The sequence below is a fragment of the Bombina bombina genome, chromosome 2 (genome assembly GCF_027579735.1).
Source record: "Bombina bombina isolate aBomBom1 chromosome 2, aBomBom1.pri, whole genome shotgun sequence".
In the NCBI taxonomy this organism is placed as follows: domain Eukaryota; kingdom Metazoa; phylum Chordata; class Amphibia; order Anura; family Bombinatoridae; genus Bombina; species Bombina bombina.
This window is the reverse complement of record NC_069500.1, coordinates 739,130,060-739,146,391: the sequence shown is the minus strand read 5'-3', so window position 1 is coordinate 739,146,391 and position 16,332 is coordinate 739,130,060. Positions and strand designations below refer to the sequence as shown.

General features: G+C 36.7%; 1 protein-coding gene across 1 annotated transcript in view; it reads left to right on the top strand.

The window, feature by feature from the left end:
- Positions 1-15,992, top strand: part of ATP5F1D (ATP synthase F1 subunit delta) — a 29,054-nt gene extending 13,062 nt beyond the window's left edge. Inside the window, exons 3-5 of the mRNA XM_053702809.1 lie at positions 12,090-12,178; positions 12,372-12,498; positions 15,915-15,992. Of these exons, the coding sequence (XP_053558784.1) occupies positions 12,090-12,178; positions 12,372-12,494 (212 nt within the window). The 3' untranslated portion in view covers positions 12,495-12,498; positions 15,915-15,992. The remainder of the gene's footprint in view (positions 1-12,089; positions 12,179-12,371; positions 12,499-15,914) is intronic.
- Positions 15,993-16,332: the final 340 nt, after the last annotated feature.

Sequence of the window (16,332 nt, the reverse complement as noted above, 5' to 3'; positions counted from 1 at the left end):
TCCCAGGTGTAGACAATTGGGAAGCGGATTATCTCAGCCGTCAGACTTTACATCCGGGGGAGTGGTCTCTCCATCCAGATGTGTTTTCTCAGATTGTTCAGATGTGGGTTCCTTCCAGAAATAGATCTGATGGCTTTTCATCTAAACAAGAAACTTCCCAGGTACCTGTCCAGGTACAGGGTTCTTCAGGCGGAAGCAGTGGATGTGTTGTCACTTCCTTGGTGTTGCCAACCTGCTTATATTTTTCCGCCTCTAGTTCCTCTTCCAAGAGTGATATCCAAAATCTTCATGGAACAGTCATTGTATTGCTGGTAGCTCCAGCATGGCCTCACAGGTTTTGGTATGCAGATCTTGTTCGGATGCCCAGTTGCCAACCTTGGCCTCTAACATCAGGATTTCAAATCATTAAATTTGAAGGTATGGAAATTGAACGCTTAGTGCTTAATCATAGAGGTTTCTCTGACTCAGTGATTAATACTATGTTACAGGCTCCTAAATCTGTTTATAGGAAGATTTATTATCGAGTTTGGAAGACTTCTATTCTTGGTGTTCTTCTCATAAATTTGTTTGACATTCTTTTAGAATTTTGCAGTTTCTTCAGGATGGTTTGGATAAGGTTTTGTCTGCAAGTTCCTTGAAGGGACAAATCTCTGCTCTTTCTGTCTTATTTCATAGAAAGATTGCTTAAGCTTCCCGATATTCACTGTTTTGTACAGGCTTTGGTTTGTATCAAGCCTGTCATTAATTCATTCTCTCCTCCTTGTAGTCTTAATTGGTTTTGAAGGTTTTACAGGCGCCTTCATTTGAGCCTATGCATTCTTTGGACATTAAACTACTTTCTTGGAAAGTGTTGTTCCTTTTGGCCATCTCTTCTGCTAGAAGAGTTTCTGATTTATCTGCTCTTTCTTGTGAATCTCCTTTTCTGATTTTTCATCAGGATTAGGTGGTTTTGCGGACTTCATTTAAATTCTTACCTAAGGTTGTGAATTTTAACATAAATTGTTGTCCTTTCCTTGTGTCCTAATCCTAAGAATTCTTTGGAGAAATCCTTACATTCTTTGGATGTGGTAAGAGTTTGAAATATTATGTTGAAGCTACTAAAGATTTCAGGAAGACTTCTAGTCTATTTGTTATCTTTTATGGTTCTAGGAAAGGTCAGAAGGCTTCTGCCATTTCCTTGGCTTTGTGGTTAAGCTTTTTAATTCATTCAGCTTCTTTGGGGTCGGGTTAAGCCCCACCTCAGAGATTACAGCTCATTCTATTAGAACAGTCTCCACTTTGTGGGCTTTTAAGAATGAAGCTCAGTTGATCAGATTTGCAAAGCCGTAACCTGGTTTTCTTTGCATATATTTACTAAATTCTACCATTTTGATGTATTCGCTTTTTCGGAAGCAGTTTTTGGTAGAAAAGTTTCAGACAGCTGTTTCAGTTTGATTCTTCTGCTTATATTAAGTTTTTTCTTTTCATTTATGAGAATAAACTTATATTTTGGGTTGTGGATTAATTTTTCAGCGAAAAATGGCAGTTTTTATTTTTATCCCTCCCTCTCTAGTGACTCTTGCGTTGAGTTCCACATCTTGGGTATTGCTATCCCATACGTCAGTAGCTCATGGACTCTTGCCAATTACATGAAAGAAAACATAATTTATGTAAGAACTTACCTGATAAATTCATTTCTTTCATGAGGCCCACCCTTTTTATGGTGGTTATGATTTATACAAAAAAAAGCACAATTATTTCCAAATTTCTTTGATGCTTTTTACTCCTTTCTTTATCACCCCACTACTTGGCTATTCGTTAAACTGATTTGTGGGTGTGGTGAGGGTGTATTTATAGGCATTTTGAGGTTTGGGAAACTTTGCCCCTCCTGGTAGGATTGTATATCCCATACGTCACTAGCTCATGGACTCTTGCCAATATGAAAGAAATGAATTTAGCAGGTAAGTTCTTACATAAATTATGTTTTTTGTTCTGTTTTTTGTGTTTAGTGTCCCTTTTAACATTGGTGTGCACTCTCCCTTTAAAGCGAATGTAAATTTTGATGATAAAGTGCCCGTTTTTAAAAAAAATTCAATTTAAAAGCAGATGTACTTTAATTCATAAAAAAATTACATTTCACTTGTGTTGTGGAAACATTTACCTTTTAATCCTGACAGCCGCTCCAGCTTCCCCCGGTCGTCACAAGCCTCTTCCTACGTCAGAAATGACGGATCGGTCATCCTCCAATCACTGCTTCCCCCGGGGGAATCGGTGTCTGATTCAACGCCGTGATTGGAGGAAGCCGGATTCCTCTCTTTAGACCCAGGAAGAGGCTTAGCGACGGGCGGAGGAAGCAATGCAGCAGCTGTATTTTCACAACACGAGTGAAATGTAAATTTTGATGAATTAAAGTGCCCATGTTTTAAATTGAATTTTTTTTAAAAACGGGAACTTTAGCATCAAAATTTAAATTCACTTTAAGTGTGATGCTAATTGAGAAAGTGCTACATAGTAAATTGTTTAGGGCATGAGCTCATTTACACCTTTCTATAAATGACCAAAGTAAAGAGAAAATACACGCTGTGAAAAGCTTCTTGATTGTTTATTATTGAAGTGTTCTGAAATTGCTAGCAAATATTTTTGCCAAGAATAGCCATTTTCATTATTTAAAAAAAATGTTATGCCTTTCTTTTGCATTGCAGTGCTTAATTTCTGATGCATTAATATATATAGTTTAATTTAATGTATAACACCCTGTTCTGTCCTCCCTTAGGGGGCTGGGGGTTTACACATTAATGTTGGCACCAAATAAAATAAAAAAATGTAAAGGATATAAGCTTATATAGATGTAGGAAAAAATAGTTTTGTTTTTTCACGCATACAAGGCATGCTCCTGACCTCGTGTTTATATGTACTGCACAGTATATGTACTCCTGCTCCCTCTTCTGGTCTAAGGCAAAATAACACTAGTGATGGAAAAGGGAAAGTGAGGCTTTTGACAAGAATTGGTATGAAGGAAAGGGATGTCCTATTTCAAGTAAATGAGAGAGAACCCCAATGCTTCTCATGATTCCACAGAAGACTATGAAATGTTTTTTTGAGGGGGGGAGGTTCTCTACCCCTGCCTATAACAAGCAATTGTACTGCTAAATCTGGCAGAGTTGAAAGGCTAACATTAAAGGGACATTACCAATATGCTAAATTACTTTAAAGTGATGCAGCATAACTGTAATAAAGTTATTACGTTGAAATGATCAGGTGATAAATTCTAAAGGAAGTATTTCACCTCAAAAAGTCTTCAACTCACCAGAGTAATTGCTTTGTCATAATTTATATTTCACCTACTCTTCTGTCATCTGTGTGAGTAAGAAAACAGCCAATCAGCATCAATGGGACTTCACCATGATCTTTTGAGAGTTCATAATTAAAGGACCAGTAAATACAGTAGACTTTCATAACCAACAAATGCACAGTAAAAAGACAATGCAATAGCATTTAGTCTAAACTCCAAATGAGTAGTAGATTTTTATTTATTTTTTTCTGACAAATTTCAGTTATGTCTATTTCCACTCCCCCCTGTATCATGTGACAGCCATTAGCCAATCACAAATGCATATAGATATATTCTGTGAATTCTTGCACATGCTCAGTAGGAGCTAGTGACTCAAAGTGCACATTTTTATAAACGGAAGTAAATTGTAATGTTTAAAATTGCTGCTCCATCTGAATCATGAAAATGTATTTATGACTTGAGTGCACCTTTCACTGAGGAGGAAAGGGAGTGACTGTGCTTGCACGTCATATGCACGCTTCCTTGCAAGTCCCCGGACAAGCATCCATATTGGATTTAATGGGACAGTCTACACTAAAATAGTTATTGTTTAAAAAGATAGATAACGTCTTTACTACCCATTCCCCAGCTTTGCACAACCAATGGAACACAGTTCTATTAAAGGGACATGAAACCCAAAATTTTTTTAAACAACTTTCTAATGTACTTCTATTGTCTATTTTGCTTCATTCTCTTGATATCCTTTGCTGAAAATCATATCTTAGCAGCTGCTGATTGGTGGCTGCACATAGATGCTGCTTATGATTGGCTGACCCATGTGCTTTGCTATTTCTTCAGCAAAGAATATCTAAAGAATGAAGCAAATTAGATAATAGAACTAAATTGGAAAGTTGTTTAAAATTGTATTCTCTACCCGAATCATGAAAGAAAAAATTTGGGTTTAGTGTCCCTTTAATATACTTTATAACATTTTAAACCTCTACATTTCTGTCTGTTTCTAAACCACTGCAGACAGCTTCTTATCACATGCTTTTGTATTAGCTTTTCACAACAGGTGACTGCTGATTCATGTGAGCCCTATAGATAACATTGTGCTCACGCCCGTGGAGTTATTTAAGAGTTGGCACAACACAGTACTAAATGCAACTCAATAGATAATAGTGATGTGATCAGGGGGCTGTCAGAAGATGCTTAGATACAAGGTAATCAGAGGTTATAAAGTATATTAACTGTTGGTTATGCAAAACTTGGGAATGGGTAATAAAGGGATTATCTTTTAAAACAATAAAAAATTCTATTGTAGACTCTCCCTTTAAGGTTTTAAATCCCTTTACAATAGGATGAGGTCAAATCTCTTCCCTTTTACATAGATATTCGTGTAATATTTTCTAGTCAGCATTTTACAGATATGCTGCATCACTTTAAAGAAACTTGCAAGAAGCAATATCTGATAAGTGTGTTAAAGATTGTCATTAAAGCATTTGTTAAAATGTATAGCATAACGGTGTAAGTAAAAGCTCCATAAAAATAATTTAAATGTATTGTAGCTAGAGAATAGTAAACAACACTACACTGAAGCTAATGAATTGTGAAGATGCACCCTGAAACTTTATTCTTTTTAGATATATATATTTTTTTTCTTTGCACTCCATTAGACTAATTAAGCATTTATTTTAGGTAGTTCATGACTCTAATTTGCATATTAATTGTTTTGTCTACCTTGAAAATACATTTTAAAAATTGAAAACTAAACTGCTGACTGTAACACACACCATTAAGTACAGTTAAATGTTTTCAGCCTTTTTAATCATTTGGCTGCACAGTGCGATAACGTTATTTAGCTTTGTATTGAAGCTTTCTGCAAGTGCTAAAGGGAGAGGCCATGTTTTAATATGAACTGACAATGAGAGGGCTAGGAGTTTTGTGCTGTTAAATGTTTTTATTTATTTTTTAAAAACACGCAAAATAAACATTTTAAATAATGTAAATTGGTTTTGAATTTGTATAAAATGAAGAACCCACATAACTTTACATAACCTTTTATATTTCTGTAGGTAATGTGTGCGGGTTATTTTGGGGGCATTTCCTTCAGTGACACATAGGATTACTGTCCACATTTTTCCTGTACTTATTCACCTTGTCCTCAATGATAAGAGGTGCAGCCGCTAGCTCTCAGTGCGCCGCTGCTTATGAGCCTACATAGGTATGCCTTTCAACAAAGAATACCAAGAGATCAAAGCTAATTAGATTATAGAAGTAAATTGTAATGTTGTTCAATATTGCATGCTCTGTCTGAATTATGAAAGTTTCACTTTGACTTTACTGTCATTTTTATGCTTATAGTTTTTATTTTTAAGATGAGGAAGCATTTCTTCTGTTATGTCAAATTATTTTTAAGAGTAAGGCCTTAAAGGGACACTGAACCCATTTTTTTTCCTTTTGTGGTTCGGCTAGAGCATGCAATTTTAAGCAACTTTCTAATTTACTCCTATTATCAAATTTTCTTCATTCTCTTGCTATCTTTATTTGAAAAAGAAGGCATCTAAGCTATTTTTTGGTGCCGAACACTAGGCAGCACATGTTTATTGGTAGTTGAATTTATACACCAATCAGCAAGAACAACCCATGTTGTTCGCCAAAAATGGGCTGGTATATAAACTTAGTAAAATTAGAAATTTGCTTAAAATTGCATGCTCGCGAAAGAAAAAAATTGGGTTCAGTGTCCCTTTAAAATATAACAGATGGCTTGTTATAGAACCAAGTCAGTCACTGCCTCCAGAAGTGAGACCGTATTCCATGTTTTACAGAAGTGCCAGAATGTTACTGTCTAGGCTATTTAGCATGACGTTTATTTTGTCTGTTTTTTCTTATTGATGAAAAATATATAAATAAATCAATTTGATGAAAACACAGACAATATTGAAAGTTAAGTCAGATTAAAGCTTATGTGGCCTGTTTTTTTATATCACAATTGCTGCTCTTATGGTTCCAGGAATCTGGGATTCTATTCTGCGTGATTTCTGTTCATTAGATATACTTTTGCAGTACTGGATCTGAATTGTGTGCAAGTTTATGAAAGTCGACAGATACAAGACTGGAAACTTGCAGACCGTTATTACAGTGGTTAAACAAGTATTTCATGAGCCATATCGACTTAAAGGGCCATGAAACTCAAATGTTTTAACACTTGAAAGTGATGCAGCATAGCTGTTAATAGCCGACTAGAAAATATCACCTGAACATCTCTATGTAAAAAAGAAAGATATTTGACCTCAAAATGTCCTAAGTAGTCAAACCCCATTACAAAGGACTTTAAGCAGCAAATCAGTATGTCTGTCCCAGGACAGCCAAGGGAGTGAGCTTTATTTATTTCCTTATTCAGTTTAAGGAAGTTTACTATGAAATCTCATGAGATCACAGTAAAGGAGTTCATGACCTCAGAACTGCTGATGCTGATTGGCTGCAGTTCATTTGTTTTTTACCTGCAGCTAAGCAGCAGCTGAAGTATAACTTTTTTTTACACAGCACTTACTCTGCTGAGCTAGGAGATTGTGAGGTAAAATATCTTCCTTTTTTACATAGGTGATATTTTCCTGTCGGCTTTTTACAGTTATACTGCATTAGTTTCAAGTGATTTAGCACATGAGTATTATGTCCCTTTAAGGGTTACATACTTTAAAGAACAGTTTTAACTGATTTTTATTTTCGTGGAAAGTCATACTTGCCAATCAGACGGTTTCTCTTGTGTGGTGACCTCAAACTGACTTTCATTAATGTTCAAGTCTTTCCTTTAGCTGTGTGAGCATCCCATGATGAAGAGCTAGGTATGTTTAACCCCTTAACGACCGAGGACGTGCAGGGTACGTCCTCTAAAAAAAATACCATTAACGACCAAGGACGTACCCTGCACGTCCTCGGTCTGGAAAGCAGCTGGAAGCGATCCTGCTCGCTTCCAGCTGCTTTCCGGTTATTGCAGTGATGCCTCGATATCGAGGCATCCTGCAATAACCTTTTTAAGCCATCCGGTGCAGAGAGAGCCACTCTGTGGCCCTCTCTGCACTGGGGATTGTTGGCTTACCGCGTTGGTGGGTGGGAGGCGGGTGGTGGCCATCAATGGCCTTGGTGACGTGCAGAGGGGGCGGGATCGTGGGCGTGGATGATCGGGGGCGCGCACGGAAGGGCGGGCGGGCGCGTGCACGGGGAGGGAGCGGGTGGGAACCCCTACACTAAAGAAAAAAGTTAAACAAAAAAAAGGGAATAAAAGTTTTTTTTTTTTTTATAAATCAATTAAGGTGTTGTGGTTTGTCTGTGGGGGGGGGGGGGAGCTACACTACAGCATTTCTAATTTTTTTTAAAAAAAACAACGTTTTTTTCTTGAAACTGGGTACTGGCAGACAGCTGCCAGTACCCAAGATGGCCCCCAATAATGCAGAGGGGGGGGGGGTAAGAGAGCTGTTTTGGGGGTGGATCAGGGAGGTTGGGGGCTAAGGGGGGATTCTACAAAGCAGCATATGTAAATATGCTAAAAAAAAATTAAAAAAATGTTTTATTTTAGTACTGGCAGACTTTCTGCCAGTACTTAAGATGGCGGGGACAATTGTGGGGTGGGGGAGGGAAGGGAGCTGTTTGGGAGGGATCAGGGGGTGGGATGTGTCAGGTGGGAGGCTGATCTCTACACTAAAGCTAAAATTAACCCTGCAAGCTCCCTACAAACTACCTAATTAACCCCTTCACTGCTAGCCATAATACACGTGTGATGCGCAGCAGCATTTAGCGGCCTTCTAATTACCAGAAAGCAACGCCAAAGTCATATATGTCTGCTATTTCTGAACAAAGGGGATCCCAGAGAAGCATTTACAACCATTTGTGCCATAATTGCACAAGCTGTTTGTAAATAATTTCAGTGAGAAACCTAAAATTGTGAAAAATTTAACTTTTTTTTAAATTTGATCGCATATGGTGGCATGAAATTTACCAAAATGGGCCTAGATCAATACTTGGGGATGTCTACTACACTACACTAAAGCTAAAATTAACCATACAAGCTCCCTAATTAACCCCTTCACTGCTGGGCATAAAACACGTGTGGTGCGCAGTGGCATTTAGCAGCCTTCTAATTACCAAAAAGCAACGCCAAAGCCATATATGTCTATTTATGAACAAAGGGGATCCCAGAGAAGAATTTACAACCATTTATGCTATAATTGCACAAGCTGTTTGTAAATGATTTCAGTGAGAAACCTAAAGTTTGTGAAAAAGTGAACAATTTTTTTTATTTGATCGCATTTGGCGGTGAAATGGTGGCATGAAATATACCAAAATGGGCCTAGATCAATACTTTGGGATGTCTTCTAAAAAAAAATTATATATATGTCAATGGATATTCAGGGATTCCTGAAAGATATCAGTGTCCCAATGTAACTAGCACTCATTTTGAAAAAAAGTGGTTTGGAAATAGCAAAGTGCTACTTGTATTTATGGACCTATAACTTGCAAAGAACATGTAAACATTGAGTATTTCTAAACTCAGAACAAAATTTAGAAACTATTTAGCATGGGATTTTTTTGGTGGTTGTAGATGTGTAACAGATTTTGGGGGTCAAAAAAATTTTTTCCTCATATTTTATAAAAAAAATTAGAGTAAATTATAAGGTATGATAAAAATAATGGTATCTTTAGAAAGTCCATTTAATGGCGAGAAAAACCGTATATAATATGTGTGGGTACAGTAAATGAGTAAGAGGAAAATTACAGCTAAACACAAACACCGCAAAAATGTAAAAATAGCCTTGGTCCCAAACGGACAGAAAATGGAAAAGTGCTGTGGTCATTAAGGGGTTAAACCACCAGGGAATTATTATATATGTATTTTGCTACAAGTTAGCACCCTGGAGTCATACTTATATATTTTGTGAAAGTTTGACCTGGACAATGTCTTGATCCGGACAATGTCTTGATCCTGGCCCAAACCAAAATCCTTATCTCTACATGTAGGAAGTATCCTCCATCCCATGGATATCAGATCTGTTGGGATACAGTCTATACCCCTATGTCAGCAATTAATTTTTTTTCGTCCCTGTTTATGTATCTCTGCCACTTTAGTCGTTCATATGCTTTCTGGAGGACAAATTTGCCTATGTGGTACTAAAAATCCAAAAGGTTGTCACCAGTAAGTTCATTGAATTGACACATTTAATGCAAAAGTAATTCTAAGCACTTTTTAGAGCTATTTATTTTATTATCTGTCATTATTTCCTTGTTCAACAGTTTCATTGGTCTTGGCATTGATTGGAAAAAAAAATCCTTTTCTCTAGCCTTGAAGGAACACTAACGCATTTCACGCACCGCCCTCTAATTATGGGTGCCGGCATTTGGAACCTAGGTTATACTGCAGGTTACTGCACATGCGCACATACAGCAGCACTGGAATGCAGTGAAAGCTAGATTTCTACATGCTGAAATTAAATAGAAAAGTTGGTTAAAATGTATGTTCTATCTAAATCATGAAAGAAAAATGTTGGGTTTCTTTTTCCTCCCTTTGTACCATGTGACAGCTATCAACCAGTCACAAAATGAATTTACATATACACAGTGCACTTGATCAGTAGGCTCCAGAGCCTCAGTGCATATAAAAAGAATGTGCACTTTTTGAAAATGAAAGTATATTGGAAAGCTGTGGTAAATTGTGTGTGTTCTATCTAGATCATAACAAATTCATTTTAAACTGTGACCTTTATTACAGTTTTCTTGCAATAAACAGGACTCCTGACAACGCTTTCAGTGGGCCATATATACATTTGTTCATATCAACTCCCATTAGCAGTCCCAGTTGGTCTAAGTTCTTAGCACTTTTGCCCTTTTTATAAACATGCTAATATCTTATTTGCTGCCTGGACTACTTTTTTAGTTTTCAAGAATCCGTTAAAGGGACAGTCTACATCAGAATATTTGTTTTAAAAGATAATCCCTTTATTACCCATTCCCTAGTTTGGCATAACCAACAGTTTATATTTTACCTCTGATTATCTTTTATCTAAGCCTCTGCAAACTTCCCCCTTATTTCAGTTGTTTTTACAGACTTGCATTTTAGCCAATCAGTGCTGGCTCCTAGGAACTCCACGTTTTGTGAGCAGTGTTATCTATATGAAACGTATAAACTAACACCCTCTAGTGGTGAAAAACTGTCAAAAAGCCCTGAGATGAGAGGCGGCCTTCAAGGGCTTAGAAATTAGCTTTCAACTAAGAATACCAAGAGAACAAAACAAAATTGGTGATAGATGTAAATTTGAAAATTGTTTAAAATGACATGCCCTGAATAATGAAAGTTTGTTTTGTACTAGACTGTACAATTGTTGTTTTGTGAATCAGACAGAACATGCAATTTTAAAAAAGTTTCCAATTTACTTCAGTTATCAAATTGGCTTTGTTCCCATAATATTCTGTGTTGAAGGGATACCTAGGTAGGCATCTGGAGCAATACAAGGCAGGAAATAAAATAGTGCTGCCATCTACTGATCATGCAAAACTGCCATAATTCCTGCTTTTCAACAAAAGATACTAAGAGAATGAAGACTATTTGATAAGAGAAATGTGTAAAGTTGTTTAAAATCACATGCCCTATCTGAACCATGAAAGAACATTTGGGGTTTTATATCCCAATAAGGGGAGCTGCATGAAATGTGGTGAATGTCCCTTTTTTAAAAACAATATTAGTGGCTGCTATGTAAAATAAAGCAATTCCCCTGTCCTCTGTATATTTTGTAGATCGATGTGCACTTTTAGAAATCCAGATCTTTGTGTGTTGCACTGTTAGACAAATTAATCTGTGGCCATATTTCTAAAAGTGCACGTCTAATATTTTGTCCCACAAAAGCTTCAGTAGACTAATGCACCTGAATATTTGTACTGAGTGTCACTTTTGTTTGAATGCCCCCCCCCCCCCCCAGTAGCAACACTATTTTTTTAATTTATTTCTTATAGACTTAAATTAAAAGGACATGAATTCCCATTTTTTTTATTTCACGATTCAGATTTTAAATAACTTTCCAATTTCCTTCTGTTAAATTTTCTACATTCTCTTGGTATCCTTTGTTGAAGTAGCAATGAACTGGAGCTAGCTGAACACATTGGATTAGCCAATGACAAGATACATATCTCTGTAACCACCAATCTAGAGCTAGCTCATTATGCTTTTGAGCCAACCTAGATATACCTTTCAACAGAGAATACCAAGAGAAAGAAGCAAATTAAATAGAAGTATATTGGAACTTTAACAGCACGCGCTTTATCTGAATCATAAAAAAAATATTTTTACTTTACTGTCCCTTTATTTGCAAGACCATAACTAATGCTTGGTTTCTAATTTTGCATTCTGTTTTAAAGGGACATTGCATTTCAATAGGTTTATGTTCACATAAATTTTACATTAACAGCAATGCATGTTTGTGCACAACGGGTCTTAATGGAAAAATGTGCCCTGATCCATTCCCACAGCAATTTTTTTTTTTTTTTTTGTCATTTGTGGCAAAGCTCGACAAACAAAACGGTAGTTTTATTCAGGATAGGGGAATAGTTTCCTTTTGTATACTGCAAATGTAGTATATGTGTGATAGATATTATTATAATATTAAAGGGACACAGCACCTTTATTCAGAGCATGCATGTTGCATACTGGTGAATGCTTGGCAGTTCTAATGCACAATTAGTGTTATTATTAAACTTAACTTTTCCAATACCTCAAGCTCCCACACCCTTTTTTATTATTTCATTGTCTTGTTTTGGGGGTTTTTTTCTCATGTGTTTTGCTTTTCTTCTTCAGTGAGCAGTGGATCTGTGACAGTGAATGCAGATTCCTCGGTGCAACTTCTCGCTGAAGAAGCAGTGACCCTGGACATGCTGGACATAGGCGTGAGTCTTTGTTATCCCTGCTTTCCTTTCTTATTAAACTATAACATCTGCTTGGCAATGAGATGGTGTGTGTGTGTAAAATATATATCTGCATTACTTGCCCACATTGTGTACGGAGGCATTAAATTTATTCATATCTTAAAATGACGCAACAGCATGCAAGGATTCATCATAAGGAAACTTCTTCCAATAGGCTGCAAAGGCAAATCTGGAGAAAGCACAAGCTGAGCTGTTAAGCGCAGGAGACGAAGTGGCGAAAGCAGAGGCACAAATTAATTTCGAGGCCAGTGACGCTATTGTCAAAGCTTTGGAGTGATCAGGTTTGTATCCTGTGTTCTGATCTGGGCATTCTTCACTTTTATATACACGGTGCTTGGCCTCCTGGTTCATGTTTCCTACCAGTATATCTGCATACATTCTCCTTGTTGTAAATGTGTATGGGAAATTGATCCTATATTTATTTTTGTATTTGAAAAAATCTGGGAATTTTACAGTTTGTTGAAACAACCCGTTCAAGTGAGCTAAGCTTGCAGAAATAGCAGACATCCTTATTTTAATGTTCCCTCTTTTCACAAATGCCTGCTTATCATATCTGTTATATTCAAAGGCCAATACTTAGAGCAAATGGAAATTTAGCATTTTAGTTCCTTTCTCTTATACCTCCACTGAGTTTTCTTCTGGTAATTGTTTACATAGCTTTTCTGTACAGAAATGTACCCTTCAGGTTGCAGTTTCAGCTAGCAAATGACAAAAAATAGTGTACATTTGTAAACAAAATACTACAGCAAGTAAAAATTGATCCCCGGCAGCTCAGTAAAAGGGGGGGAAATGTACAGTACGCTGTCCCTTTAAATGTTAATTTACGTTTGAATCAGGAAAATTTTAATAGCACATTTTCACAGGTCAGTGAAACTTCTATATGTTCTTAGTATATAAAGTACTAGCGGCTAGATTACGAGTTTTGCGTTATGAGGGGTGCGGTACTAACTTGCACGTTGTCACCGCTCACTTTCCTACAGCGCTGGTATTACAGGTTTATATAAACCTGGCGTTAAAAGACAAGAAGTGAGCGTAGAGCAAAACTGAGCTCCATACCCGCACTCCAATACCAGTGCTGCTTAAGTCAGCGGCAAGCTGGTTGTACGTGCTCGTGCACGATTTCCCCATAGATTTCAATGGACAGAGCCGGCTGAGAAAAAGTCTAACACCTGCAAAAAAGCAGCGTTTAGCTCAGTAACGCAGCCCCATTGATTCCTATGGGGAAACAAAATTTATGTTTACACCTAACACCCTAACATGAACCCCGAGTCTAAACACCCCTAATATTACACTTATTAACCCCTAATCTGCCGCTCCCGACAACGCCAACACCTACATTACTCTTATTAACCCCTAATCTGCCGTCCCCAACGTCGCCGCCACTATATTAAATTTATTAACCCTTAAACCTAAGTCTAACCCTAACACCCCCTAACTTAAATATAATTAAAATAAATCTAAATTAAACCTACAATTAATAACTAAATTATTCCTATTTAAAACTAAATACTTGCCTGTAAAATAAACCCTAAGCTAGCTACAATATAACTAATAGTTACATTGTAGCTATCTTAGGTTTTATTTTTATTTCACAGGTAATTTTGTATTTATTTTAACTAGGTAGAATAGTTATTAGTTAACTATTTACGAACTACCTAGCTAAAATAAATACAAATTTATCTGTAAAATAAAACCTAACCTAAGTTACACTAACACTACAATTAAATACAATTGCCTAAATTACAAAAAACAAACCCTAAATTACACAAAATAAAAAACAAATTACAAGATATTTAAACTAATTACACCTAATCTAATAGCCCTATCAAAATAAAAAAAAAACCCTAGCCTAAACTACCAATAGCCCTTAAAAGGGCCTTTTGTGGGGCATTGCCCCAAATAAATCGTCTTTTACCTGAAAAAAGAAATACAACCAACCCCCAAATAAAACCCTAACTAAAAAAAACCTAAGCTTCCCATTGCCCTGAAAATGGCATTTGTATGGGCATTGCCCTGAAAAGGACATTTAGCTCTATTGCGGCCCAAATCCTAACCTAAAAATAAAACCCACCCAATAAACCCTTAAAAAAAGCGAACGCTAACCCCTGAAGATTCACTTAGTTTTGAAGACCAGACAGTTTTCAGGGCAATGGGGAGCTTAGGTTTTTTTTCGTTGGGGTTTTATTTGGGGGGTTGGTTGTGTGGGTGGTGGGTTTTACTTTTGGGGGTGGGGGTTGTTTGTATTTTTTTTTTTTTCCAGGTAAAAAAGCTGATTTCTTTGGGGCAATGCCTGCAAAAGGCCCTTTTAAGGGCTATTGATAGTTTAGTTTATGCTAGGGTTTTTTTTATTTTTGGGGGGATTTTTTTTTTATTTTGATAGGGCTATTAGATTAGGTGTAATTTAGTTTAAATATCTTGTTATATTTTTAATTTTGTGTAATTTAGTGTTTGTTTTTGTAATTTAGGTAATTTTATTTAATTTATTTAATTGTAGTGTTAGTGTAACTTAGGTTAGGTTTTATTTTACAGGTAAATTTGTATTTATTTTAGCTAGGTATTTAGTAAATAGTTAATAACTATTTAGTAACTATTCTACCTAGTTAAAATAATTACAAACTTCCCTGTAAAATAAAAATAAACCCTAAGCTAGCTACAATGTAACTATTAGTTTTAAATGGGCATTATTTAGGTAATGATAGTAATTTTTATTTAGATTTGTTTTAATTATATTTAAGTTAGGGGGTGTTAGGGTTAGACTTAGGTTTAGGGGTTAATAAATATAGTATAGTGGCGGCGACGTTGGGGCGGCAGATTAGGGGTTAATAAATTTAGGTGGCGGCGATGTTAGGGACAGCAGATTAGGGTTTAATAATTAACTGTTTGCGAGGCGGGAGTGCAGCGGTTTAGGGGTTAATATGTTTATTATATTGGCGGCGATGTCGGGAGCGGCAGATTAGGGGTTAATAATTTTATTTTAGTGTTTGCGATGCGGGAGGGCCTTGGTTTAGGGGTTAATAGGTAGTTTATGGGCGTTAGTGTACTTTTTAGCACTTTAGTTATGAGTTTTATGCTACAGCTTTGTAGTGTTAAACTCATAACTACTGAATTTAGAATGCGTTACGAATCTTGCGGGATAGGCTGTACCGCTCACTTTTTGGCCTAAAAAAAAAAAAAGCTTGTAATACCGGCGCAATGGAAGTCGCATTGAAAATAGACTATACGCAAATTGCGTAAGTTGATTTGCGGTAAGGCCAAAAAAGTGTGCAGGACTGCTGTACCTACAAGACTTGTAATAGCAGCGGTAGTAAGACTCGTAATCTAGCCATAAGTTTACTATAGTCTCCCCAACGTAGTCAAACAGCCTTACCATTCAAGCCTGCGTGGCAATGTATTCTGGGTACTCATTTTGAATGTATTTCATGTTTATTTCAGTGTTGTTGTTCAGGCTGCTGTGTAGTCACACCTACATCTCTCTTGCAATGACCTAAATCTTTTTCACACTTGGGCAGTTTCATCTTCCTTCATGTTTTTATGTCTGTAGTACAGAACTTTTAGCACTGGGTGGCAGTATCACACTAATTCTGAGTATCTGCAAAATTCTGCCTAGGAGAGAGAGAATTTAATTACTGCTTTTTAAACTGTGCCCGTCAGGTCTACTTGTTCATCAACTAATATATACATTTTATTTTTCCCCCAGGGCTGTATGTCTAGTGTGGAGTATCAAACTACTGTGTCTCCGTGTCCATTCCCACAATAAAAAACTAGAAAGGACAAATGTTGTAGCTGTGTGTTTTTTTTTTTTCTCTCCTCATTGCATATGAGTATCATAACATGGTGTGTGGTAATGAGCCCTCTGTCTCCACTTCTTTGCAAATTTTGTAACATATTCCTATTTTAGATAAAGTTTTTCTCTTTGTATTTTCAGTTTTAAAGGTCAGTAACTCCAGATGTGTTGCTGAAATAACCGACACAAGTACAGCTAGATCACTGGTTTTCAAACCTGTCCTCCCCAACAGGCCAGATTTTGTGGATACCTGAACTAGAGCACGTGAAATAATCAGCTGCTTGGTAAATATGGTTATTTTGCTTGCTCTCCTCCAAAGGTAATCCTGAAA